At 50.1% G+C, this 26,044-nt stretch overlaps 12 protein-coding genes across 12 annotated transcripts; 5 read left to right on the forward strand and 7 right to left on the reverse strand.

Moving 5' to 3' along the window:
• Nucleotides 1–30: 30 nt before the first annotated feature.
• On the forward strand, nucleotides 31–1,418 carry N7518_006050 (uncharacterized protein; the record flags this gene model as incomplete). Its single annotated transcript, XM_057186977.1, has 2 exons — nucleotides 31–332; nucleotides 395–1,418. 2 exons carry the CDS (start codon nucleotides 31–33, stop codon nucleotides 1,416–1,418), a joined length of 1,326 nt encoding a protein of 441 aa, XP_057038680.1.
• Nucleotides 1,419–1,604: 186 nt separating this feature from the next.
• Nucleotides 1,605–3,553, reverse strand: N7518_006051 (amidase; the record flags this gene model as incomplete). The annotated part of the gene is made up of 3 exons (XM_057186978.1): nucleotides 1,605–2,725; nucleotides 2,779–3,362; nucleotides 3,426–3,553. The coding sequence occupies 3 exons, from the start codon at nucleotides 3,551–3,553 to the stop codon at nucleotides 1,605–1,607; spliced, it is 1,833 nt and encodes a 610-aa protein (XP_057038681.1).
• A 176-nt stretch (nucleotides 3,554–3,729) lies between these two features.
• On the reverse strand, nucleotides 3,730–5,279 carry gwt1 (putative GPI anchor biosynthesis protein Gwt1; the record flags this gene model as incomplete). Its single annotated transcript, XM_057186979.1, has 2 exons — nucleotides 3,730–5,124; nucleotides 5,184–5,279. 2 exons carry the CDS (start codon nucleotides 5,277–5,279, stop codon nucleotides 3,730–3,732), a joined length of 1,491 nt encoding a protein of 496 aa, XP_057038682.1.
• Nucleotides 5,280–5,661: 382 nt separating this feature from the next.
• N7518_006053 (DEAD/DEAH box helicase) lies at nucleotides 5,662–7,323 on the reverse strand (the record flags this gene model as incomplete). Its single annotated transcript, XM_057186980.1, has 1 exon — nucleotides 5,662–7,323. The coding sequence occupies one exon, from the start codon at nucleotides 7,321–7,323 to the stop codon at nucleotides 5,662–5,664; it is 1,662 nt and encodes a 553-aa protein (XP_057038683.1).
• Nucleotides 7,324–9,904: 2,581 nt separating this feature from the next.
• On the forward strand, nucleotides 9,905–10,699 carry N7518_006054 (bZIP transcription factor; the record flags this gene model as incomplete). The annotated part of the gene is made up of 1 exon (XM_057186981.1): nucleotides 9,905–10,699. The coding sequence occupies one exon, from the start codon at nucleotides 9,905–9,907 to the stop codon at nucleotides 10,697–10,699; it is 795 nt and encodes a 264-aa protein (XP_057038684.1).
• Nucleotides 10,700–11,313: 614 nt separating this feature from the next.
• N7518_006055 (acyl-CoA dehydrogenase) lies at nucleotides 11,314–12,754 on the reverse strand (the record flags this gene model as incomplete). Its single annotated transcript, XM_057186982.1, has 3 exons — nucleotides 11,314–11,680; nucleotides 11,741–12,588; nucleotides 12,668–12,754. The coding sequence occupies 3 exons, from the start codon at nucleotides 12,752–12,754 to the stop codon at nucleotides 11,314–11,316; spliced, it is 1,302 nt and encodes a 433-aa protein (XP_057038685.1).
• Nucleotides 12,755–13,359: 605 nt separating this feature from the next.
• N7518_006056 (uncharacterized protein) lies at nucleotides 13,360–13,689 on the forward strand (the record flags this gene model as incomplete). Its single annotated transcript, XM_057186983.1, has 1 exon — nucleotides 13,360–13,689. The coding sequence occupies one exon, from the start codon at nucleotides 13,360–13,362 to the stop codon at nucleotides 13,687–13,689; it is 330 nt and encodes a 109-aa protein (XP_057038686.1).
• Nucleotides 13,690–15,793: 2,104 nt separating this feature from the next.
• Nucleotides 15,794–16,078, reverse strand: N7518_006057 (uncharacterized protein; the record flags this gene model as incomplete). The annotated part of the gene is made up of 1 exon (XM_057186984.1): nucleotides 15,794–16,078. One exon carries the CDS (start codon nucleotides 16,076–16,078, stop codon nucleotides 15,794–15,796), a length of 285 nt encoding a protein of 94 aa, XP_057038687.1.
• Nucleotides 16,079–17,638: 1,560 nt separating this feature from the next.
• Nucleotides 17,639–18,955, reverse strand: N7518_006058 (FAD-dependent oxidoreductase; the record flags this gene model as incomplete). The annotated part of the gene is made up of 1 exon (XM_057186985.1): nucleotides 17,639–18,955. The coding sequence occupies one exon, from the start codon at nucleotides 18,953–18,955 to the stop codon at nucleotides 17,639–17,641; it is 1,317 nt and encodes a 438-aa protein (XP_057038688.1).
• Nucleotides 18,956–20,120: 1,165 nt separating this feature from the next.
• N7518_006059 (tyrosyl-trna synthetase) lies at nucleotides 20,121–21,423 on the forward strand (the record flags this gene model as incomplete). Its single annotated transcript, XM_057186986.1, has 4 exons — nucleotides 20,121–20,262; nucleotides 20,320–20,381; nucleotides 20,436–20,786; nucleotides 20,842–21,423. The coding sequence occupies 4 exons, from the start codon at nucleotides 20,121–20,123 to the stop codon at nucleotides 21,421–21,423; spliced, it is 1,137 nt and encodes a 378-aa protein (XP_057038689.1).
• Nucleotides 21,424–21,466: 43 nt separating this feature from the next.
• On the reverse strand, nucleotides 21,467–22,240 carry N7518_006060 (pyridoxamine 5'-phosphate oxidase family protein; the record flags this gene model as incomplete). Its single annotated transcript, XM_057186987.1, has 1 exon — nucleotides 21,467–22,240. The coding sequence occupies one exon, from the start codon at nucleotides 22,238–22,240 to the stop codon at nucleotides 21,467–21,469; it is 774 nt and encodes a 257-aa protein (XP_057038690.1).
• A 1,514-nt stretch (nucleotides 22,241–23,754) lies between these two features.
• Nucleotides 23,755–25,581, forward strand: N7518_006061 (iron-containing redox enzyme family protein; the record flags this gene model as incomplete). Its single annotated transcript, XM_057186988.1, has 1 exon — nucleotides 23,755–25,581. The coding sequence occupies one exon, from the start codon at nucleotides 23,755–23,757 to the stop codon at nucleotides 25,579–25,581; it is 1,827 nt and encodes a 608-aa protein (XP_057038691.1).
• Between the last annotated feature and the right edge of the window lie 463 nt (nucleotides 25,582–26,044).

Here is a 26,044-nt window from a genome sequence, read left to right on the forward strand (position 1 = left end):
TTTTCCCTACAGGCATATGTATCAAATCAAATGGAGATTGGAAGCAGCTTGCCAAAGTCTCCCATGCAAGGAGAGTTTTTGAATCCCATTTCGAATGGGAGGGACCTCAACTGCATGCACGGGGAGGAGTGGCACATGTGGCGCTCGAGATTCAACCCCGGATTCAGTCGGACCAATATTAGAACCTGGATACCTGCTATTATCGAGGAGGTTGATGCCTTTGCGAATGTGCTCAAAGGCCTTTCCGGTGGTGATGGTCAATGGGGTCAGGTTTTCCCTTTTGAGCAGATATCTAGCAACTTGGCATTTGATGTCACGGGGAGGGTGGTTCTGTAAGTCAAGCCTATCGATCGTCTTATATGGGGATTCACTACTTTTTCGCTGACAACTCCAGCGATACCCGGCTTAATTCCCAATCGTTATATCCCTCCCCTTTCACTATCGCTTACCGCGAGCAATTGAGCCGCATGGAAATAACTCTGAGCCCTCGCAAGCTTCTGTGGAGGATTACCCCGTTGTTCAAACTGATCGTACAACGTAAGAGAAACCAGCTCTTCAAACATCTCCGACCGTTTATCACAAACGGTATAAACGCCGCTAGCAATAGCCCACGAACCATAATCCGGTCTGCAGTTGAAGAGTATACTGGCGAGCTTGGAGGCAAGGGAACCGCCAATCCCCCAGATGAAGCCTTCATCGAACAAGTCTTCTACCAGCTGATGATATTTTTCTTTGGCGGTGATGATGCGCTGTCCATCACAATTCCCCGTGTATTCAGACAACTCCAGTTGAACCCGGAATGTGTCGCAAAATTGCGAGCTGAACATGACGCGATTCTCGGCTCCGATCCAAGCGTTGCCGCAGAAAAGATTCGCGAAGCGCCTCATATCCTGGACTCGTTACAATATACCCTGGGAGTGATCAAGGAGACACTGCGCATGAATCCAGCAACGATCACGATTCGGGAAGGTCAGCCTTCATTCAACCTGAAAATAAACGGCGAGGACGAGCCTTGGCCGACAGACGGGTTCGATCTTTTCGACAGCTCTATCACCATTCACCATGATCCAGCGAACTTTGTCGACCCGCTCAAATTCATGCCGGAGCGATTTTCCGCCCTAGAAGGCGACAGGTTGCATCCGGCGAAAAACATCTGGCGTGGGTTCCAACTTGGGCCTAGGAAATGTATCGGGCAGGAACTGGCGGTCGTTGTGCTCAAATTGGTGTTGGTCTTTACTGTACGTAGTTTTGATATTGAGATGGCCTGGGATCAATGGGATGAGCTGCGGGAACTGCAGGGCTTGAAAGTGGACCGGCGGACTGTTGAGGGTGAGCGAATGTATACCACCGGGAAAGCGTCGCACCCAAAAGATGGTGCGCCGATGCACGTACGGATGCGGCACTGGAGCAAGGAATAGTGCAAAGGTTGGACTGAATGAGGGGAGTTTGAAAGTCTGAATAGAGAGAGAGTTGGAAAATACAGAGGGAGACGTATATTGTTCAGACTAAGGAAAGGCTTGTCTCGTGACTTGTAAATGAACACATCGGAATATAATAAATGACAAAAATATCAACCGGCCACCATTGATTAGAATTGACTCTGCTTAATTGGATATCTTCTCCTTGGCCTGTGCGATAATATCTTCCCACACAGAGAGATCATCAGAAGGAGTTCGTAGACCCTTAGTTGCCGAGGCAATTTCACTTTCCTCGGGCGAAGAACTACTAGGCAGGTCCAAGATAGGCTCTCCATCTCGAGCAAAGGCGATCAGCTCTTCCTCGGTGCCCCATTCGCTCATAGCCATCACACCGATAGGCACACCGCCAGGGGTATAATCAACAGGACAACTGATAGCAGGGCAACCAGTAAAGTTGGCCAGCCAAACATATTCCATATTGCGCACAGATGATCCAGCATCCGACAAACCGCGAGATAAATCCGCCTCACCGCCGTCAATATGCCATCCAGGGATAGGAGTTGTGGGCGAAACAATGAGCAGACCGGGGTGGGTCTTGAAGAGATGCGCGAGATGCGTCATGAGGAGATTGCGTAGCCGCTGAGAGGCGAGCAAGTCCTGTGCGGTGACCTGGTACATGCCCATAGAGACAAGCACTTTGTTCGGGGCTGTGAGCTGCCGGATCTTGCTTGCATCAACGCCAGATGCGATCTCCGCCATGATGGTAAGAGCGTGGGCACGCTGACCCTCGGGAAGGTAAGGAATTGTGATATCGATAATGTTGTAGCCTTGCTCGCGATAGTAGTCGAGCGCCCGATCAAGTGCAGCGCGCACAGGGCCCTCGGCGCGGTCGATCCAGTCGCGCACAATACCAATTGTCTTCGTCCTTTTGACATCAGAGTCCGGCGGAACAGGATAGGGGAACTGCGATGAAATCGGGTCCTCTGAAGCTGGTGCCGGAGTGGCCATGATTCGATAGGCGAGGGCGAGGTCATCGATGCTGGCAGCCATAGGCCCGATAACGCCAACACTGGGCGCGAGACTTTGGGATGGCGCACCGGACACACGACCATGTGAAGGCTTCAGGCCCCAAATACCACAAAATGACGACGGGATACGAATTGAGCCTCCGCCGTCTGCGCCCAGCGCAATGGGTATAAGGCCCGCTGCGACAGCATATCCAGAGCCACCGGAGGAACCGCCACAATAGTACTCCTTATTGTGGGGGTTTCTAGGTGTTCCATAGTTCGGGTTATTGTTGGTTGTGTCTGGAGAGTATTAGTTAGCTACTGAAACTCGATGATGACCAATAAGAACTCACCCAGTCCAATCTCATGCATAGAAGTTTTTCCGATGATTATAGCTCCGGCGTCCAGCCATTGCTTTACACACCACGAGGTTGCATCGGTACCGTGCTTGAAATCCAGCTTCGAGCCTAGCGTGCGCTTATACCCCGTGAGGTGCACCTCATCCTTCACTGCGACCGGCACGCCGTCGAGTGGACCCAACGACTCGCCCTTCTTGTATCGCTCCGTAGATTCTTCCGCTGCTGCACGAATCAACTCGACCTGAGACTCAAGGAAAGCAACCGAGTGTTTCCCGGACGGCTGAATATCACGCCGGATTAGAGGCAATAGCGTCTCGACGACAGCGGTCGGAGTCAGCTCCCCCGACAAGTAGAGCGCACGGTAGTCTGCAGAAGTATAGTATCCATGATCTCCCTTCCTGCGCTCCACAACTGCAGATGCCGCTTTCGCTTCTGCCTCGGCCTGGGTGGTATTGTCGACTGGAATTACAGTTGGATCGTAGCGGCCGGCGTACTGGCCCAAGTGGGGGATTTCACGAATGACGCCGAAGCCGGCATTGCGCCAGAAATGGCTTTGGATAAACCCGATGTTATGAATTCTGGAAGAAACAGCGGTGAATTAGTATGTGGCGATCACTCAATGGAGCTCTCCTGTAGCTTACAATGTAGCGCCGATGGCTAGAGGCACGCCACGGAAGACCGGTAGGACCTGGTCTTCATACTTGTACGGCACATTAGGACCCTCAAGTGTTGGAGGGTAATTAAGAAAAGATTGTTCATTGACAGGCATAGTGTTAGTTGTAGAATGGTTTGCGTGACTCTCGGAGCGGGCTCATATGTTGCTCCACCAATATCACATGCCGCGGCTAAACTCGAGTTACGTCAGAGGTTTATATCCCTGCAGATGAACATCTATATGCAATGTTTAAGTTAGATAATACTACATCTATAAGTATTCCAATATATCTACAAGCTCAACTTAATATTGTACTTGTCCATCCCCAAAGCAGCACCAGTTAACACCGCCGCATAGACAATTAGAATGCCCATGGCTTGCGGCGCGTTGAGATCCAATGTTGGAATGGTCAGGTTCACTGCTCCAGTGAGCAGGTTCGCAACCAGGAACAATGCAAGGCCACCGCGGTTGAAGGCATGTAAAATTCGACTGGTCGCAAAGGATGTCTGCTCTGCTTCGCCTTCCTTGCTAGTGGCTCGGTGGACTGCGGGGAAAAACACAGTCTCTGTCAGACAGAACAGGAAAAGCTGGGCACTGTTGAATGCTGACACCCAAAGCACATACGGCATGTTAGCCAGCCGGCGCGACACTGGGATGTTGGCACCATAGCCGAATGCGTAGGTGGAATTGAAGAAGAACATGGTAGACCAGAACATTCCCTGCAGAACCAAGCGCACCAAAACAGAGCTCCGTGCCTGCTGAGGCGATATTGTGGCCGAGGTACCACGAGGAATGATGCGGACTCCAACACCCCGTCCAGCTAGGAAGATTGCAAAATATCCGATGAAAGAAAAGACTCCCTCTCGGTTCTTGGAGAGTAGGTCTGGTCCCCGAGGAGACACGAGAATGTAACTCTTGAGATCAGTCGACTCCAGAGCGACTTGGTAGAGTACTGCAATTCCAAGTGCAAGCACCTCATACGAGGGAATCAATGTGGTCAAGGAGTCGAATAGCTCCACGAAAGGAGGCAAAAAGCCAAGCGTGAAGAAAAAGTTCCAGTGTACACCATATTCCGTCACATGTTCCGCGTAGTCCAATCCTTTCACACTCCACAGTCGGATGAGGCCTAGCACAAGTAGAGGAATGGAATGCCGAGCCGACCCAATCAATCTCTTATGCAAAGCTAATTTTGGTGATTTCGAGTTCCGGCCCTTCAAAACCGCGCGCGCAGAGACTACTCCAGCCGAGAACACAAAAGAGCCCACACCCAAGTCCATCAAAGATGTTCCCCAGTTCTCTACCTTGGCAAAACGACGTGGAAACGCGCGGAAGTCGACTGCGAGAATAGCTATGCAGGTAACAACCATCATGGCCGCACGGTACGTGGTCAAGAATGGGTGAATGGGCAAAGCCTGCTGCTCCTCCTGGGGGCTCTCATTTTTGGCCTTAGGTTTGCGGGGAGTTTTGGCTTTTTGGGGTGTTCGCAGGCCGTTTCGGGTGAGGAATAGGAGGACCGCGGGGGAGATGAGGAAGATGTTGAGGAGAAGCGGTGCGGAGGAGTATGCAGTCGTTGCGAATAAGATGGCTAGTACATTGAGGATGAAGTCGGTCGCGAGCGCCGCAGGACCGTAGGGCGTGAAGAAGGATAGGCGAGACTGGAGCGCGGACCAAAGGAGGACAGAGGTCTAGAGTGGTCACAGGTCAGAATGTATCAATTGCGAGATAAAGTCTTGAGGTTTCTCACTGAAGCAACGAGTGTCACTGCATTGATCTCGAGGATTGTGCTTCCCGCAAGATTAGACACAAAGGCCTCCTTGCGAGCTTTGTAGCTCGGATCCATATTGGGCAGTTATCAATATAGATAGCTGATCGCCCTGAAATGTTCCAAGTTAAAGAATGACGTGTTGGAATGGTAGAGTGTTGAAGCTCTAAATGTGTGTTTACCTGTGATCACCTGACCATTTTAGTATTCCCAAGAACAACTGTCAAGATCAATAATGACACTGTGTCAATTAAGTCGGAATCTTGTGGACTCAAAGCAATGGTGAGTACCGTGGCTAGCTTCCAGTTTGGCCTTTACGACTTTACATCAAGATGTGACAACTGTTCGCAAGTAATTTTGGGTTCGATTAAGGAATTTTGTGTAGCAGGTCGTTAGTCTCTAGTGTCTATGGATAATAACATTTTAGCACGCTGTGCTCGACATCAATATGCAAAAAAGATCATGATCTCGGCTTTCCACGTCCGCCGCCACCACCACGACGTGCGCCACGGCCTCCGCGCCCTCCTCCGCGCTTCTCAACACCGCCTCGGTCTCCTTGACCAGCTCCAGGGCTGAGTGCATCGCGACTCTTGCCACCTCGGGAAGAGTTGCGAGGTCTAGAGGATCCGCCTCGGCCCAGCTCATTGGGGTCTGCATATGTGAAACCCGGAACGCCCTTCAAGCCCATCTTGCCAATGACCTTTCTGTCCATTGGGGGAGGCTCGGGACATCCCATGCCCTTGACAGCCATCTCGTTGGCGAGTTGAACAAGGCCGGCCTTGTCGAGACGAAGCTGCCTCAGAAGACCGGACCCAGCGAAGAAACCAATGAAAGACGAGTAAGCACGTTGCTTCGACTCTTCGTCGATGGTGTACATGGCCTCCAGGACAGCCTTGGAGCATGAAGCAGCGCCGGCATTGATCGCTTCGGAGTCGGGATGGGGCTTGATGGGCAACTGGCGGTTGTTCTTGATGAAGAACGACTCGCCCTCCGTGAGGAGAATGATAGCGCGACCGTCAGCGCCAGCACGGGCGGTACGACCGACGCGGTGAACGTACTGCTCGCCGTTCGATGGCAAACCGACCTGGATGACCAAGTCGACGTTGGGGAAATCCATACCACGACCAATAACATCTGAAGCGAAAAGGATTCCGGATTCGGCTTCCTTGAACTGATTGGTGGTTCTTGTGCGAGCACCCTGGTTGAGTCTGGAGTGGATCTCGAACACCTTCAAATGAACCATGCCCTTGCAGAAGACTCCTGCGAGGAGAGCAACCATGTGTGCAGTCACACCGAAGACGATGATTTTTGAGCTAGTCTTGATTTCATGCTTGAGCAGGGAGGCAAGTGTAGTGAAGGTATCTGCCACAGACGGCATCAGCACGTAGTACTGGGGAACTCTCTCATGGGTTGGTGCTTCGTTCTTATCAATGGTGGAAATGCTGGTGTAGTCTCTCTTCAACACAATATTGACCACATCCTTGACTTTGGGTGGGACAGTGGCTGAGAAGCACATGCCTTGCCACCCAGTGCTCTTTTGTGGGATCAGTTGGAGGATGCGCTTCACATCAGCGATAAAGCCACTCTCAAGCATCGTGTCGGCTTCATCCAAGACCAATGTCTGGATGTTAGACAGCTTCTTAGCGGTGGGAGTTTGAGAAAGGTAGTCGCACAGGCGTCCCGGGGTGGCGACAAGAATGGAAGGTGCGCCCTTCATGAAGCGCGAATGAGCGGATGCTCGGGCTGTTCCACCGACTGCAACATGGCACTCAAGAGGAGTGGGAAGTTGCGAGGTTAGTTCATCACACGCCTTGGCAATTTGTTGGGCAAGTTCTCGGGTTGGGGTAATGATCAAGATGCCGACTTTGCCTTTGGGTGGCGCGGTATCACCTTGAAGCAGGCAGTGCAATGCAGGCAACAAGAAAGCAAGGGTTTTTCCAGTTCCGGTTTTGGCTTGGACAAGACAGTCACTGCGCCAACTTGGCAGCTCGTTCAAAACACGCTGCTGGACAGGGGTCATATTGGTGAAGCCCATCACCTCAAGGGCTTTGAGGAGCCTGGCATCCAGCTTCCCAGCCATAGTTGAGTACAGCTGAGTATCTTTGAGTTGAAGACCTTCCATGATGGTCGAGGCTTATATTTCTTCAAGAAACTGCAGTTAATTGCTTTGATGAAAATTCAAACTCGAAGTGGCGAGTGAATGAATGTTAATGTTTGTTGACAAAACAAGACAAAGAGAAGGTGTGAGTGAGTGTAATCTTTCTTCCTAGTTTGTTCTAGTTTAGCAAAAGTTTAGACTGATGCTTGATGATGTGAATCATTACAAGTTTACATTTGACAAAGAAGAGATTTGTTGCCAAGCATTTAAGATTGTCCTAAAGTCTGGTATGCGTCATGTGATTGGCCATAAAAGACCCACTATCTTCGCTTGATATCACGTGAATTGTGGGACAGTTCCTGGGAAGTCAGACTAACCGCATATGGTAATTCGCCTGCTCAGAGTCTTTTTTCATGCGAAAATATATCAGGGGTCCAAATACTTGGCCAAAATTAGATGGATGTTATGGCTATACCTTTAGTAGTTATCCCTGCTGAGAATTCCTTCTCGTGGCCATATTTCCGGAGGCTTTGAACCGGCGGGGGAAACTTCTAGAAGTTCTAGGGCGTAGGTTAGTGTGATCATTTACGTTGAAAATATGCAGCGATTTACAGAGGAGAATGATCTGGAAGAAACGCAAAGCAGCATGTCAGAACTCAGATTTTCAAGGAATCCCTGCAAGATGCTTCGAGGCCATATCCTATTGATATGATTGGCCCAATAGTCCTAGTCGATCACCCAATATGGGGCGAAGACCGATACATAGTAGCACCTACGTAGGTACTTCTGGTGGGCCATTCTATTGTTGTAAGCAATCTCCGATGATGTCCCTAACAGGGTTGTCAGCTTCGCTAAGGACATCTCAGCCAAATTATAACATTTTCCTCACTTTATGGCAGTCACCTTCCTTGCCACCCGTCATGAACACGAATCATTCCTCATCCAATCAAATACTTTGTGCGCGTTTTTATTCTCACCGACTAGAACATATTCGGGACGGTTGGCCAATATCGTAAATTCAAGAGTGGCTACTCGGTTAGGGCTCACGGCGAATAACGCCGACATCAGATCCATATGATCGACCGGAGGTCACGGACCGTGTCTTAAACCAGTGCAAACGTCCGCATACACGCCGCTTAAAATCGTAAGGTCTACTGTGTAGCATTTTCATGACCGTGCCCAATTCCCCACTTACATACCTCCACATCATGGCGATCATGTACAACGTATGCTGGACATGTCGGTGTCGCTTGTATACGTTTCAGTCAATTATTAAACGTCGGTAAGCATGAGTTATGCTCTGGCAGATTTCGAGTGAGCAAGGCGCAGCATCTATGGGGGAGTGATTCTAACTATGTCTCCGGAATAGTCTAATTATGTCTCCAGAATAGGTAAAATCCCCTATATGGTCAATAAGATCCTTAGACGCATCAAACATCAAAATGCAGAGGTCATCCGGTTTCTCAATTCCCGTCAGAGCGGACACGGTGGTGCTCGAATAATAAAATTGCAATCCCCCGCTAAAATTCTTAGGGTGAACATAAGACCACGATAATAGGAGTGTCAAAACCTTGCGGCTATTGCGGACAAATGCCTTTCAAACAATCAGTCTGACAACATCAGATGCCCTTCTTCTAGAGATATTAGTCTGCTTATACCGTGCAAATAATTCCCCGGAGCCCGTGGATACCTGGACATTCTCGGGGACCATCGGGGGCCAAAGGATTCTCGTCCGCCTTTTACTCCGTACATATCTCCACAAGACGCTATCTCCACAAAGACGCGGATCATCACCGATGGTCTGTGGATGCCTTATGGCGCAAGCCGTCTTTTTAGTACTTTTTCTGTGCGCCCCGGCTTGACGGAACAACACTCAACTTGAATCGCTCAGCCAGCACACAGAACGGAAAAGGAGTACACGGTACGGAGTACGGAGCACCCCATAAATGCCCATCATTATGGTGCACGGCTTGGCGCCAACAGAAGACCCTTGAGTAAGTGGGAGCAGGAGTCGAAAAAAGCGGACCTCGCGATGGGGGCGGCTCACCGTAGTGGCTGGAAAGAAAACACTATATTCATGACCCGTACGGAGTACTCCGTAGCTATCCACACAGTTCGATCTCTCCACGCTTATTGGGTGCTTAGGGGTCGGCTTAGAGTCTCGCTTTCGCCGCATCATCGGGGAGATTTGCCTGGCTTGTTAAGCAATCTGGAGAAAATGAGGTGCCGTGTTGAAGAGGGGAACAATATTCAGGTCTTATTCAGCCACTCGGTTGCTGGGAAGGTTATAATCACGTCCTGAAAGGATCCATGGCTATACCACGCACATCATCTTTATTTTCCTCCCCACACCGTATAGTCGTCCAAACCAATCTAGCCCTGAATTGGCACGATCTGTCACGCTCTGCCTTGATCCCTGCTCCGCTCGGAAATAGTCTCGAGCCACCCACACGCCATCTTTCAAAACCAGTGATCCACCACTTCCCCTCATGTTAGGCTGCAGTGCTGGGTCCATGGTCGCCAGCGGGGGGTTCTCTTTGAAAGGTTCTGGGCAACGGAGGGGAGCTTTATATCGAGTCTCGGGTGTGCGAGGAAACCAATAATCATGAGCTCTCAAGATGAACCACCTGCGAGGAGACGTGAATCTCGATCGGGGTCAAGGAAAGTCTCGACATTGTCCGCGGAACAACTAGAGCGAAAGCGTGCCAACGATCGAGAGGCTCAACGGTCCATTCGCCAACGCACCAAGGAGCATATAGAACATCTTGAGTCACAAATTGAGGAGATGCGGCTCCGAACCGAGCGGTTCGATGAAGTCATGCAACACAATGCTTTTCTGGAGAATGAAGTCATCCGATTGAAGCATCAAGTTGCTGCTTTGACTGGCCGACCGGAGTTTGCCTCCAGTAACGAGCCGATGGCTTCGTTTCGAAGTGAGTGGTCTTTGGGAGAACCCCCGAATAGTGCAATATCGGGTATTCCAGCAGGGGCATTGCCACCGCCACACTTCACTGCAACATCCCACACCCAGCCATCGGGCCTGTTAGTACCGCGTCGAGCGTCTCCTCGGCATGACTGGCAGCAACCATATCCGCCCACAAGGTCGCCGTCGCTCGGCGCAGCCTCCAATCCCGAATTCCCGAATCGTATGGAGCCATATCCCATAGATAGTCGAATTCACCAAGGACAACCCATCTGCCCACCCCAGCAACAATCCGAATCCTCTTTCTCCGAATTCACTTACAGCGATCGGTCACTTTCCATGTCGAGTGCCAGTCCCGTTCCTCAGCCAACTTCCGCCCAAGCCTACCAACCCTCCACATCAGCGTACCCACAACCAATGCCTCAATCGCAACAGACGGATCCGACATATGAGTTTCCATGGGTGCCTCCATCGTGAATAACACATGTGGAATAACGCATGTGCCAGCAACCGGGGCTGTTCAAGGACATTGATTCGGTGGAAACATAATGCCTTGCGAGTTCAGGCGATCTGGTCTCCTGTCATGTGAGTTTCGTTCAAGAACCTCGATACGAAGATGCATACTGATCATTGCTATAGATCTCAAAGCAATACTTCATAGTCGTTGCGGAAATTGCGATTGGAATTGTCTTTCATGCATAAATAATAACGACAAAAATGATAACAGAAATAATCGCCCTGTCGAATGAAGTAAGCTGCCCGAGCACGGTCCATCTACAATATGCGACTCGATGAGCGGTGGTCAGCAGACGCCAGAAGATGATTGCTAGGATTGGATATACAAACAAGGCTGGGCACATTCGCATGGCCTCAGTCTGCTCTTTACTCTTGTACACAGTTTGACATTCATATCTCGGAGTGAATTCGAAATGGTCACAGGGATGACCCATGATGGCTCTTCATGTTTTGTGTATACCCCAAAGGGAACAATGAATACATACCCAAAAACAATCAATACGCCACATCCTGCATGGAATCAAACTATATACAAACAAAGCCATTTGGCGTAGGTAATCACCCCCATCACACGTCTAGTTGGTGTACTTCTTCTGCAGAATCTTGGCAATGGTCTGGAGCTGGATGTTGCTGGTACCCTCGTAGATAGCGCCGATCTTGCTGTCACGGTACATCTTCTCAGCAATGCCCTCACGGACGAAGCCCATACCACCCATCCACTCAACAGCAGAGCTGGACACGCGGCCGGCAACCTGGGAAGCGAAGAGCTTAGCCATAGCGGCGTCCTGGACGAAGTCCTGGCCGGCCTCCTTCTTGCGGGCGGCGTTGTAGACGAGAGCGCGGGCAGCGGCAATCTCGGTGTAGGCCTGCGCAATCTGGTGCTGCATACCCTGGAAGTTTCCGATGAGGTCGCCGAATTGGCGACGGTCGTTCCAGACGTATCTTTGGTTTGGTCAGCTTATCGGATCCATATGCGGGTGTGGATTGAACAAGAAAGCTTACCGTACGGCGTTCTCCCATGCACCGAGGGCCAGACCGGTCATCTGAGCGGCGATACCAATACGGCCCTCGTTCAAGGTGCTGATGGCGTACTTGTATCCCTGTCCTTCCTTGCCGAGCAGGTTGCTCTTGGGGATGACACAGTCGTCGAAGTTGAGCACACAGGTGCTGCTAGCGCGGATTCCGAGCTTCTTCTCCTTCTTGGCGATGGAGAAACCGGGGGTATCCTTCTCGACAATGAAAGCAGTGATACCGCGGTAGCCCTTGCTGGGGTCAATGTTGGCAAAGACGATGAAGATACCAGCCTCCATAGAGTTGGTGATCCACATCTTAGAGCCGTTGATCTTATAACCATCGGCGGTCTTCTCGGCCTTGGTCTGGAGCGCGAAGGCGTCGGAACCAGACGCGGGCTCGGAAAGACAGAACGAACCAACAGTGCCGGAAGTCAGCTTGGGCAACCAGGTACGGTGAGACTGGGCATCTCCGTGCGTCAAGATGGCGGTGTTGACGAGTGTGTTGTGGACATCGACCAGCACACTGACACTGGGGTCGACGCGTGCCAACTCCTCGATCGCGACGATAGCAGCGGTGAAGTTCATGCCAGCGCCACCGAACTCCTCGGGCACCTCAATGCCCATCAGGCCCTGCTCGAAGAGCTGCTCGACGACCTTGGGATCCATGTGCTCGGCTTCGTCCATGTCCCGTACCTTGGGGCCAATTTGCTCCGCGGCGAACTTCGATACCGAGTCGGCCATCAGAGACTCCGTCTCAGACAAATGGGTGATGGGTGTCGGGGTCAGCTCGGAGATGTCGACCTCCCGCCGGCGGGGGTGGTGGAGAATGCATACGCGCTATAATGGGGGTAAACTGGTTAGCGAATTTGTTTTTAATAGCATTGGTGTGCTCATGGGCAAAACGGTACCTCTGCACGGGCCGGCCAGCAGCGAGGCGCTTGCCCGCCAGGCGGACTGTAGGGGCACGCGACAAAGGTCGCAAAGAACGAATAATAGAAGCCATTGTGATATAAGTGTAGAATAAGCTCAAGGTGCTATGAGGAAGAAAAGGAAGGGAAAAGAGTAACCTCGGGAGGAAGATAAAGGTCATATGTAAATCACGGGGTCGCTTTGAGCCGAGGTCGGTTATCGGCGGCGTTGGGGCTCCGCGGGGATGTGGGGCTGGTTTTACCGCTGGGCTTTTTTACCTAGGTTGACCGGAACGACGGGAACAGTACGGCCATTTAGGGCAATATGACACTTGTACTTGCGTTAATCTTTATTCTATATGTCATTGTCAATCTCATTGACCCGATTATTACATTAGATTATCTACAATACAAAATCGAAGTACAAAAGTAGCATCAGCTGCTATCAACAGGTCAACTGCAATTCAAGGAGCTTGACGCAGATCATATTCGGGCGGATCAGGTTCGGGCTTATCAGTGGAGCAACCTGGATCTCTGTGGCTCTCACTCTTGGACCTTGATTTTAGGACAGAAGCAGCAAAATCCACTGACCTCTTGTAGCAGAACTGTAACATGATTAGTTCGCCTATTGGTACCTAGCGCCTCGGATTGGACTTTGGAATCGTCAGGCAAAGCTGGTTTGCTCATGAGCTGTTCAATGATGGAGGGGCTCCGATTCGCCCCGATCAGCATATCCCAGTGGGGTGCGGCTCAAAGCGTACTAGTCAAAGCGATCGGAGTAGAAGGCGCCTGCTCGGCACAGATGCCGACAGCGGGAAAGAGCTCAAGATCGGCCCGAAACATTGGCGGCCGATCCGAGAAGGAGCCGACTCCTGCTTGGAGCTTGAATAAGGGCGTGGAATCATTGGATGAGGAGGATAAAGGGATATATTTCCCAATCCGGAAATCACCTAGCCATTGTGTTGTAGGAACGGAGGATTTCAGTTCGTCTTCTGTCAAGATCCATTTCCATCAAGGGCACCACATGTAGCGTGTTTGCTACTTGTCAAGAAAGTAAAGTACATAAAAGAGCAAGGAACCCTAATGGTGGGTAGTCGTTAGTTAACTAGATGTGCTTTGTAATCTAACCTGTCAGCCCTGGAGCATACAATGGCGATTCCGCATTCGAGGTTGGCGAAGAACACTATTAGGGGCGTGTCAAGGATCAAAATATGACATTGAAAGAGCTAGTATTACGGTGGACAACTCGCAAACAGGAAGATATATAGTGTTGAGACAAGTATCTACCTTGATACCTGGTTTGTCAGACTTCCACTAGATCAATATTTGGGATTGCGAGTGTGAAAATAATAAGGACATGGAATACCGAGGCCAGTACAGAAGCAAAAACGGTCAAAAGGCCCCAGAGGAATGCCATCCCCGCCTTACATATATGGTACATCCGTTTTCATTCATCTCACCTAGCTCAGGTTCTCGGAGAGAAGAAATCGGACAAAACAACAGAGGAACGCTGTCGACACCACAACCCCTCACGCCGCCTAGGGGAGGGGCTTGCCGCCTTCCTTCAAACCATGGGCAGCGGTGAGGGCAACGCTGGCCACTGGATTTGCTGGCGAAGCGGTCTTTCCCCTTGTCGAAGAGCCGGCCGACAAGCGAGGGGCTCGAGGGCCCGCCTAGGCCGGGGCCAGCGGGGTTGGTATTGGCTTCAACATGTTCCAAAATTAGCGTTTACTACCAGTGAATAGGGGCAATGATGAGGCATATGAATCACAACTTACCTGGCTGTCCCGCCGGCATGGGCCACAGTCTTAGCAGTAGTATCCTCGGCCGCGGGGGCCGGATTTAGGTTTTAGATGCTATGCCGCGAGATGTCAGCTAATGCACGAAAAGCCCCCAGTCGTGTTTCGAGAATCGAGAGCTTCTATTTAGGATCCTCACTAGGTTATCGATAGCGGAGGGAGGGGTGGGCGAGGGAGCCACAGAGGCGATATGCAAGAAAGTAGTGGTGATCGTGATCGTGGCAGTAATGTACTCTATAACAAGAATGTTAATGAGAGGAAAAACATCGAGTGCTCGGGGGAAACACGATGTACTCTCGACTTAATAGGTTCGTGCCTGCCGAATTTGTAGTTTCCCATTCCACGAGCATAGCTTAGTCTCTATCTCCCTCTGCAGCTTCCTCTTCCGTGAAGACTAATTTCTGGTCTCATGGTTTGATCTGGCTGGATCTGAATCATACCCAGAGCCCAACAAAGTCAGTACCAGGCTGAAAGTGTAGTGAGGTATCGGAGGGGTGGGATATCCTTAATTAAGCATCAGATTCAGCAATTTTCTTTCTTATTTTTTAGAGATCAATGATCTTGAAGTGAGAATGTAGTGATCAAACAGATTAAAGATACCTGAGATTGTAATGGCGATCTAACTACGTTGTACCTGAAAAGGGGAAAACAACTAGTGTAGATTCGGCTAAGATCTGATGGACAAGAGGGAGAGAGAGAGAGGAAGAGGGAGCGGAACTATCTAGTGATCTGGACTCACATGGGTGACCGCCTTCCGGTCACCCAACAGATTGTAATGACTGAACCGTGGATATATGAAACCCATGTTCACGAAGCACGACACGAGCTAGCGAAAATCAGGATGGTGTCACTGCTGTGTCTTATGACATAAATCCTCACTCCTATCCACTTGGTCACACTGACATAAAAGACATATGGTCTCTCTTTAAGCGATATAGATCTCGACCCTAGGGTACTGCGTAGACTAAAAATGACAGTTTGAGTCTCAGGAGAATACTAAATAAACGAAGCTTTGAAATAAGAGATGGAAGAAGGAGAATAAGCAGAAGAGCTAGAGAAACCCCAGGTGAAGCTTCTCAGAGGGCAACGACTTTGTCTTGCGAATATCATTATTCGGGTTCCTCACGGCGGCGTTTGCGAGTGGACAAAGTAGAGAGATTGCTGGCAGTTGTGGCCAATGATTTGCGGATCTCATCGACACACTTTAGATCGGACTTAATTTGCTCTTCTGTTTGAGTAAAAATATAATTGATTGAATTTTGAAGGTACCGGGATACTTCGTTCCATTATGCGTGTGTGATGCACACTGTATTTGACGCATTCCTTGTGTGATCTCTAGAATATACAGGCCACTCCAAGGGTTTTGAAATCCCTTGCAGCATAATGGACGCCGGCGGCGTTCTTTGCAAAGGCGAGTTGTTGCATTAAAGGAGATAATACTGTAAGCTGCGCAGCCGCACGGGATCGAATGACAGGATCATCGCTGTTCATATCAGCGAGCATATCCGAAAAGCGGTTAAGTGGCTCGATCATATCAGGATCAATCGTAGGGACGAGTCTTCGCCGCTTGTTCGACTGGAAAGCCTGACTTGGCGCTTGGCCTGACACCGACGACTGCATGGTTAGCTCTGATAGCTGAAGTTACTGAATGCTTGGTAACTGGTGACCTCGATAAAGCCTTTCCCTTTCTTTCACTTCACTCGCAGATGACATGACTTGCTGTTCAGCTTTCCGTGTTGGAATTCTCTTTGTATACCTGCAGAGATGCTTCTTCTGATTTCTGGAGGATGGGATCTGGTGGCTTTGTAGCATGGAGCTATATAGAGAGATTCATGGCAGTAGCTAGATCACCATCTTCCATCCATCTTCATATCATCGCTTTCTGGTTGATCACTTCTCTCTTGTATGCGCCTACATCAGTATTGAATGACTTGAGCAAGGGAATAAAATAAAGAAGGGGATTGTTACAGGGACCCCCCATAATCGCTAATTCGACCCCTTTTGGGTAGAGAACGTCTATGGACACATTCATTTTACTTGCGACACACTCCGCGCTAAACTACTTCGGGTATGTCTCCCGCTGGCCGCAGTTTTTGATCAGCTTGTATCATTTACTATGGTATCCCTATAGTAATTTGAATAGCCATTAAATGATTTATGATATTACCATGACGCCGTCTAAGTACATTTCTGTATTCTTCGTCTCGCTTCATTAATTGCGGAGCAAAGCGAAGCAATTACATCATAACCTCGTGTGTGTGTATGTCACGTGACCAGGGGGTTTTATCCTACGGGCTCCAAAATCATGAGAAAGAATGCGGTGAAAAGTCAACGGCTAACTTTGGCAGAAAAACCCAACCGGCAGAAAAAATAGACTAGAGAATGAACCATCATTATCTTCCCCAGAGCTTCTACAGTCACACTTTACGTAGCATTAGAAGTTAGAATCAGTCGTTTCCATAGATGCGGAGACATATTGCATGTGTGGAGGCTGCGAAGGAAGCTGTATTGATTCGAAACTTTATCAATGACCTCTGCATCCCCGGGATTCATATCAATGCAGTTCCTCTCTACGTTGACAGTTCTGCCTTGAAGCTTACCAGAAACTCATAATTCCAACGGAAGTCCAAGTATATTGATGTCAAGCACCACTTCATGATGTGAATAGGTGAGGAAGGAATGCCTAGTGCGTCAATACGAGATGATATGAGGCTGTTGCAGATCAGGAACAAAGCCGCAGCGTCTGAAATAATTCCTGACCCAATTATTAATCTTCCTCTGAGTTAGAACAGGTGCTATTTCAACAGCACAAGCCATCATTTCAGCGGGCAAGGCAGCCTCACGTGAGTATCAGACAAAAGTGCTGGAGGTGATAAATAACGTGATCGAGTTTATGGAGTCGTAAGGCCCTTGGTTATCGCGCAATTTCGCAAATTTACTTAGGACAGAAAGATATATTCAAGATGAACAACATAGATTATCCAAAGTACTAGAACAGGTGTAAACAACAGTATCTTATTGGATGAATCGGCGTATTTATTCAACCGATTTATGTAAAGCGTAGAAATTGTATGAAATGAGGGTCTATGAGGGGCGAGGATCCGGACCCTGAACCCTGGCAATGATGTCTACTATCAACTCATACGCGTGCGCCAACTAAAATCTAGGGGCAGATATCCACTATAAGTTGGCCTGAATGGTCTGAGATACCATGGGGCAAGAATAATCTTTCTGATCAAGAATGGCCATAGGAACCGGTTCCAGATCTAGCAGGGCTTCTTCAATCAACGCCAGGGCATCCGATGCACAGCCGAAGGAGAGACTCCATCCCGCACCGCCTTGGCCATATGAGTGCACAATGCGGCTAGGCTTGCGGCCCAGTTTGCGCAGTTCACGCTCCACACGCACATTCTTTGCCCGGAAGGGTCGCAGTCCCTGGGCCAATGGGTAGTCAGGGTCCAAGCGAGCATCCTTGAGACCGGGGAGGAAGGACTCGCAGCGCGCTCGCATGCGCTTAATGATGGGCGAGTCCAGTGTCAGATCCAGATCCCATTCGTGGGACTCGGCAATGCCGCCGATCAATAGGATGTTGTCGTTGCGAGGCACCAGGAAGACGATCTCATGCTCAGAGTGGGCGGCATCAGCGGAGATGGTGAGGGCGGCCTCCGCCTTGGGGAAGTCCGAGCCATCGTTGATGACTCGAATTAGTCCGCCGCGGATAGGATAGCAGGAGGTATCGCCGGCGAGCTCGGCACCAGCTAGCCCCGTAGCGTTCAAAATCACGTCTGCTTGAAAGCGTCGACGAAGCCGTTCCTCATGGTCGAGGATGTCCCCCTGCAGTGTCTCCGTTACGAGCGTGGCACCTTTGGCCTGGACCAGATCCATGAGCCAAGCCATGCATTGGTCGGTGTCGATAATCGGTGCCAAGTGCTCATAACCATCGACGGCGCCGTATTGCGGATCGATGTGGCGCTTCTCTATTAGGCGGATAGAGCGGAGGAACCCCCGAACGCCGCTAGCCATGATCTCCTCCATCTTGGCCAACTGCGCCGGGTCCTCCTCAATAGGATTGGGGAAGAAAAAGTCGGCTGGCTTCATGGACACACCCGAAACAGCGGCGATAGCGGGGATGGCGGCCATCTGGTCCCAGTTATGGTAGGCGACCATACACCAGCGCTTAGAGTTGGCCAGCGAGATGGCGTCGGTGTGCTGCCCACACACGGCCGGAGGAAATTCCCACAGCGCGCCGGCGATCTGCGAGGTCAGCCGTTGCTCGTGGCCGTACGATGCCCACTCCTTAGAGAGGATCGTCACATGGTACCCCTTGTCAAGCAGCGCCCATGAAGTTATCAAGCCCGTCACACCTCCTCCAATCACGAGGACCCGAGGAGACGAGAGGCTTGCTGCCTGTAGTCGTGCGTGATAGGGAGTCATGTCTTTCCACATAACCAGAGGGGATGGGATGCCCTTAGGCAGATGCGGGAGGGATTGAGCCATGGTATGCTACCGTTCTTTTCTAAGTCTAGCCTTAGGGACTGATGTAGTGATGAGGGACAGAGAGTCTTAAGAAAGATGGAGAAATCATGCGAATAAGTAAGTGACTACTCTCTTGAAAAGTCTAGCTCGACTTAGCAAAGAAACATCGATACAACGCAAAACGTCAAGCTTATTTACATAGGTAAGTTACCCTTCAAATAACATTGATACATCTATAGATACGCTAGCACCCAGACAAAGGAAAAATATACTTGAGGAAATATTTGGCCTTGATACTGGCCGGTGAACTAGAATACGAGAGTGAATATTTGTGGAAATTAGACATACCACTTCAAGACGATTGTTTGAACCCAAAAATACGGACTACATACATGCTCGAGAAGACCCGATTGGAAATATCCCTGGATATGCGCGATGTAACCGTACTTGCTCTTCCTCCATCCTTGCGATGAGTTTATACCTGCATCTTTCGGAGTAAACGAGCCCCACCTCACGTAGGGGACAGTGCTCCGGAATAAAATCGGAGGCCGGCGGAATTAATCTCACATCCTTAAATATCTTACGAGAGGCTGAATCTGCCAAGGTGGTCCGCATCTGCTAAGCTACTAGCCCGAGCCTCTTCGAGTCGGATTCTCCGCCTACCATCCCGAAGAAGACCGGCATCTGCAAGCTGAGGTGGCATGTGATCACGCCTCGGGGGAGAACTACAGTATTTGGCGGGTCCGTCCGTTGCTTGCCCGTGTTGCCAGGGTAGTATTTGCAAATCAGCATTATTATGTGGCTTATGTTCTTGGTTAATACTACAGTATGGCATTAGTTGATGTAGCCTACGGTCATTATGGGGCTCCCGCTTACTATCATGGCGAGTCGATGGCTTCTACCGAAAATAGGAGCGATGGGCACTACTGCGGCTACGAGCAAAAGGTCAGGTACCGAAAGCCCTGTTAGGTACTGAAATTCAGCCAATGCTATAGCGTAGTGTCTGGCCCACAGCAAAAATTCACCCATCATAGATAGTATACGAAAGGTCCCCACAGAGTTTCGCAAGGGACTCGAATAGTGCCGTTCATGTCATCCCCAAATGACGATTAGTATTTAAGGAAGCAGATTTCCTACCATTCCAGGACTAGAATTTAAAATCCAAACCTTTTCAATGTCTCAAAAGATGCTCTCTACAGAGGAGAAGCTGAACCTCATTACTAGGAGGCAATCCTTCCTCGAACCTGCGGACGCAGAATCTCTGCAAGGGCTCCTGGAAGAAAAGCCTAAGCTCAAGTTGGCCTGGGAAACCACACCTACAGGCAAGCGTATGTGTCCTTTTGGCTGACAGGAGAATGATGCTGGCACTAACCTTTGTCGTATAGCTCATGTTGGATACTTCGTGCCAATTGCGAAGCTGCTTGACTTCCTCAGGGCTGGCCTTGATGTCCGTATAACCCATCTATAGCCCAAGCCGACCTGCGTACTGACGCATGCTTAGGTGACTGTGTACTATCTTGACGTCTACGGGTTTCTTGTTAACTACATCCATTCCATGGAGACTGTGGCATATCGACAACAGTATTACCACTTCCTGGTCACCGCTATCCTGAAGGCACTTGGCGTATCACCGTCTCAAGTGAACTTCGTGGCCGAGTCCAGCCTTGCCTATGAAAAGGACTTTGTGATTGATGTCCAGAAGCTCTGCGCCATCATGACGCAAAAAGATGCGCGGGACACCTCAGCTGAAGTGGCAGAGACAGAACAAATAAGTCCCCTGCTCTGCTCCATCTACCAGTCACTCTCAGAGCCGTACCTGGATCTGGACATACAGTATGGCGGCGAGGATCAGGTTCGTAGGATGAAAACTACTCACTTAAGTTCCTGCTAACGGTTCTGGGGATCAGACGGGCCTCTTTGAGCACGCCAAGAAGTTCATCCCTATGCTCGGGTACCGCCGCCGGGAGCATCTGATGAATGCCATGGTAGCAGGGCTTGATGGTTTGAAGATGTCCTCTTCCAAGTCGGCGGAGACGAAGATTGAGTTTCTGGACGACCCCGAAACAGTCCGTGGCAAGATATTCGGCGCAGCGTGCCCCGAACGACAAGTCACGGGAAATGGAGTCCTAGGGCTGCTTCGAGATATTCTAATTCCCATCAGTGAGCAGCGCATGGAAAGATTACTAGGGAAGACAGGCCTGAACTTACACGAGAGCACCGGTTCCGAGCTGGACCAGCGCCCTTTCTGCAGACTAGGGTCGCCGATTGACACTGTTTTTACCACCTACGCTGAGCATGGAGAGGGGCAGGATTTCACCTCGTATGAGGCCATTGAAGCAGCATTCGTAGCAGGCCAGCTGCAACCAGAATCTTTGAAGAGGGCCGTGGCGGATGCGTTCAACGTTCTGCTGGCTCCTATCCGAGCCACGTATGCAGAGAGCGAAGAATGGCAGGAGTTGGATAAATTGGCCTATCCTGATGGGAACTGATCACATTGTAATGTTTAGAGAAGACTCTGTACTAGCTTTATCACTATTTACCCTTCTCAATGGCTTCCCGAGCGTATGACTCGTTCTGCGCATTTTGATTCTGTCGCCATTGAACCACGTACCCCGGAACCTCGGTCACTTTGTTTGTAATGCTTGGAATGGGTGTCCCAACAGACTCCCAGAGTGGAAGTGTCCCCGTCCACACTCTACCAGTAACCTCGTCGTTTTGAAGGTCTTTCCTGTCATCAGAAGGCCCACCCTGGTTGATTTTGGCGCTAGCGCTGGCGATGTGAACTCTGAGAACAGATGTACTCAGGTTCTCGGCACGCGTAGGAGGCACGCGGGAATTGTCCCAACACCCCGGCACCAGGCCGTCCGTGATGAGGTGAAGAGCCCATTCTTTCTCTGCTTCAGCCGTAACAACCGAGGCATAGCCGTGCAGCACAACACTGCGGTAGTTACAGCTGTTGTTAAAGGGCGTCAACGAGAGCTTGATACCATCGAGCAGGGTTGCTGCGATGCAGACTGGGATTCCCTCCGGTCCGTGGTTGCCGGCTAAGCGCATGACACGTGAGGCACTATGGCCATGAAGATATACATCGAGAGCCCCAGTCGATGGGCCATCAAATGAGCCCATATACCCAATCATGGGAAGGGTGGTTGGAAAGGGGTCATCACTCGGGTCCGTAGGCAGAAAGGACACGTGGAGGATGGGTGACGCGTTCACAATGGAATGAACCGTCTCGAAGTCGTACTTGGCTCGTTCGCGGTGGCGGCGTACCGTGTTGCGTGCCTGCAGGGGGTAGGATCCTTCCATACTGGGATGAACAACCTTGGAGGTTTGTAATCAGGGCGTTGTTGTAGATGGGTGAAAGAAAACAGCAAACCCACTGTTCAGACTGCTTTCGAGTAGGTCGCACGGAGGTACGCCACAACGAGAGGGGTGAAATTTTTATATATAGGTAAGAAGCAGTTGACATGGCGATGCTGTCGAGAATGAGTCACGGCATTTCGGCCGAAATCACCCTGCTTTCGTGAAATGGTACTATGAGGTGCTGGGCGAGGGCGAGTGGGACCGAGCGGGGCTGGGCCGAGCCGCCGGCGGAGGCCCGGTGGACTTATGATATCCGTGCCCTCGCACGTGCCCTGTAACTACTCCTTCCAACTTTAGATTCACCAACCTCCACAGGGATCTACAGTTCCTCCGCAAAAGTCTCCGTACGGAGATATATATTCGTACGGAAACTTTGCGGAGGAACTGTATTAGCGCCGTCGCCGCAATCGCCCCCACCTGCGGCGTACTCTACACTCTGCCTCCAAAAGTTCCCTCCCAAAAGGGAAATCTCTAAATAAAGTACCCTTGGTAGTATATGGCAACAATATGTAAAAGGCATATCGAGGCCTAGACTTCGTTTTTAACCTCACTCGACCACAGTACAAGATACGTTACATCAATCATTTGTTTTATTCCCTGTAAGAGGCTTTACAACATAATACAAAAAAAAAACATCGGTACGTATTATTAGGTAACCTTGGACTACATTCATTGGTTACATATGGTAAAAAGACATGGTTGGATTTCTCTATCTTTTAGTCATTTCTTTTAATCCCAGGAGAGCAAGCAGGCGACTTCAGGACACCTACACCATGGGTATTTTAAGTGTGCTTACTGATGCTATGCTGTAATCTAGTGGGAAAGAAAGACGGCGGAAAGAAGAAGACTAAATGGATCCTATATAAGCCTACGCCTCCAAGCTCTACTCTTTTAGTTCTTCCCTGTATAGGATATCCCGTCTTTGCCCTCCACGTCCTTTCAGCTCACAATATTAAGGACCTCTCCTTCCTATATCACCAGCCTATCAATTTCGAAATTCGTGTATTCTTAGAATCACAGACCCAAATACGGACATTCACGTTTGGAAATTTGAACTTGAAATTGCTCCTCTCAAGGTTACTCGGTCTACGGAGATGTTTCCGTACCTTATCTTTGTCGCCTTGGGCCTCTGTGGTGCCACTTTCTGGATTCTAGGTTTTTCAGCACGGCGACAACCTGCTAAGTCGGTGGGGTCAGCTAAAGATTTGAAGTTGCCTGGTATGTTACTTGCCACACACCCCTATACTGCATATGGATGTGAATAATTGTTAAGGAAATTGTTAGCATCAGCCGCTTCGGTTAATTCTTCAGAATACAGGCGACTGCTGTATATGAGAATGTACTTCAAGCTTCATAATCTGGAGGATTATCCGGAATTCCTCCCACTGGCAAGGGACACGTTGCTTTCTTTGTTGGCCGAGGGGGTATCCTGGGAGCGAAAAAGAGCTGATTCAATCATGTCCCTGAAAAGCTGTAGCCCAGCCTCCATACAAGCCTTTATTAAGAAGCAGGATGAGCAAGTCGCTGTACAATGGGAGCAATACATTGCCAGAAGGAAGTTGGGAGGAATGCGGGAGCTATTCCAGACCCGAGATGAATCTCATGACTGGATAAAGCAGAGGGCACCACTTAAGCTCGTCGATGGAGCTTGGGTTGGTCATATCCACCGCGTCAGCACGCCGTATGGGAAACGACATGTGACTAGAGACGCTTGGCAGGTCTTGTCAGAGGAGTATGGGGATGGGAACCTGGAAATGCACCATGTCCACCTGTACAGTCAGCTCCTTCGGGAGGCTGGAATTTCCCTTCCCCAACCAGACTCGGCCGATTTCATCCACCCTCGGCATGGCATGGTCAATAACCTAGCATGGAAAGCCGCCGTTTCACAACTTCTCATCTCCCTCTTCCCTCACGATTTTCTTCCTGAGATTCTCGGATATAATATGCACTTCGAGCTCCTTACGCTAGAGACCATGATGGCGGCCAAAGAGCTTGAGGAGCTGGGTATTAGTGGATATTACTTTTTCCTTCACATCAGCATCGATAACTCCCATTCAGGACACACTGCCATGGCGATGAACAGCGTCGCGAAATTCCTCGCACACGTCGAACTAACAGAGGGAGCCGGGGTGGCAGAAAGGGCCTGGAGGAGAGTCCAAGCCGGCTATTGCCTTTCAAGCGCGCTTTCTTGCCCTGAATTTGTCTCTCCAACAACCTCTAGCAACGAGTGGAACAATGAACTCGCTGAAGTGTTTAAAGCCAAGGCACAGGCGGCCGGGAATATTCACTGTCCCAGCCTTATCAAGCTTGATGGCCGGACACTCGGCCAGTGGCTGATCCCCGAGAATTTCTCTTCGATTCAGAGCCAAGAGAGGTTCGTCGCGGCTCTAGCTAGGACAAAACCATGGGTACGTCCGGGCGATAGTGCCAATAGCCGCTTGATACGAGAGCTGTCCTGGGGCGGCAAGATGTTTGGGTCCTTCACCTCTGCCGAAGTCGATCTTGTCAGGAGGTGGATTGACAACCTGTGCAACCCGAGCCCACAGGCTTACCTCAGGCTCTTCGACGACCTTCCCCCGCTTCCGCCTCCTACTAGGGGGGATATTCGCATACACTACCCCCTGTTTGTCCCGGGAAGCTTAGAAGGTCTCGACTTCATCCATGCGGCTGACTACGACTTGAAGATATCAAATCCTGACGCCAGGACTATCCTTCCCAAACTTCTTCCGTTTTGGTTCACACACCAGTGTGTCCTGGAAGGATTGGTGACAGTGCCTTCAAGAACAGCGAACCAGACGATATCGGCCGTCATCCGTGTCCTCAAAGCATACAACGGCTTTACTTCCGTTGACGCTGGCGTGGCCGGCATGGACGAGGCCAGAAGGACAGCAAAGGTGGGACTTATCGAGATAGGTCTACACATGGTGAAACAGGCCGGACTGCCACAGCCAATATCGCTTCAGCAGGTGCTCGACTTGTGGCCTTGTGAGTTCTCTGTGGCCTTGTTACACCTCTCCATGCGGCCGATCAAGAATAGATCTTTGCTGTTAGGACTCGCTTCGGCATTTTCAGCGCTCCATGGAGCCGTCCTAAGGTCTAAGCTCCTGCCGCTGATGGATCAGGAGTACTTGAGAAGCATCATCTGGACTGAGCGACTGGCTTTCAAGCTTTGCGCAGAGGACGAGAAGCTTACAGAGCAAAGATATGATGAATATCAACGGGGCCAAGAGTTGGGCACAAAGGCCGTGGCGGGATTGTGTCGAGCTATCAAATTGATTAAGTGATAAACTTGGTAGAAGGACGACAAGGGCCCGGTTATTTATTGCGTGAGTGAGAGACTAAAAATGGAGATGACCACTTGGAGTTGAAGCAGGTTACAAAATTCGTAGGGCGATGAACAACAATGTATTAAAGGAGGTTGAGATTAATCTGGGAGATACAAGTGATAATAGATGATAGGAGATGAGGATAGACGAATGAGACTTTAGGTTTCCAAAATACTTATCGCAAAATGTGAAAGAACCTCGGATAGAAAGTCTAAGAAGCATGTCTGTATGCAGTGGAAAAGCTTCGCCTCACATAATATAACTTTCTCGCAAGGAGTTCTTCGCTATTCTATATTTTTTTTTCCAAGATATGCACCACCATTACTAGTCTACCGCGTTAGAGACAAGCCATCCTCAAAAGACATGTGAGTGGTATTGAATGCCGGAGCCTCATGCGCAAGGGAGGCCTGACGATGCTCGG

This window comes from Penicillium psychrosexuale, assembly GCF_028828465.1.
Source record: "Penicillium psychrosexuale strain IBT 29551 chromosome Unknown utg000004l, whole genome shotgun sequence".
In the NCBI taxonomy this organism is placed as follows: Eukaryota; Fungi; Ascomycota; class Eurotiomycetes; order Eurotiales; family Aspergillaceae; genus Penicillium; species Penicillium psychrosexuale.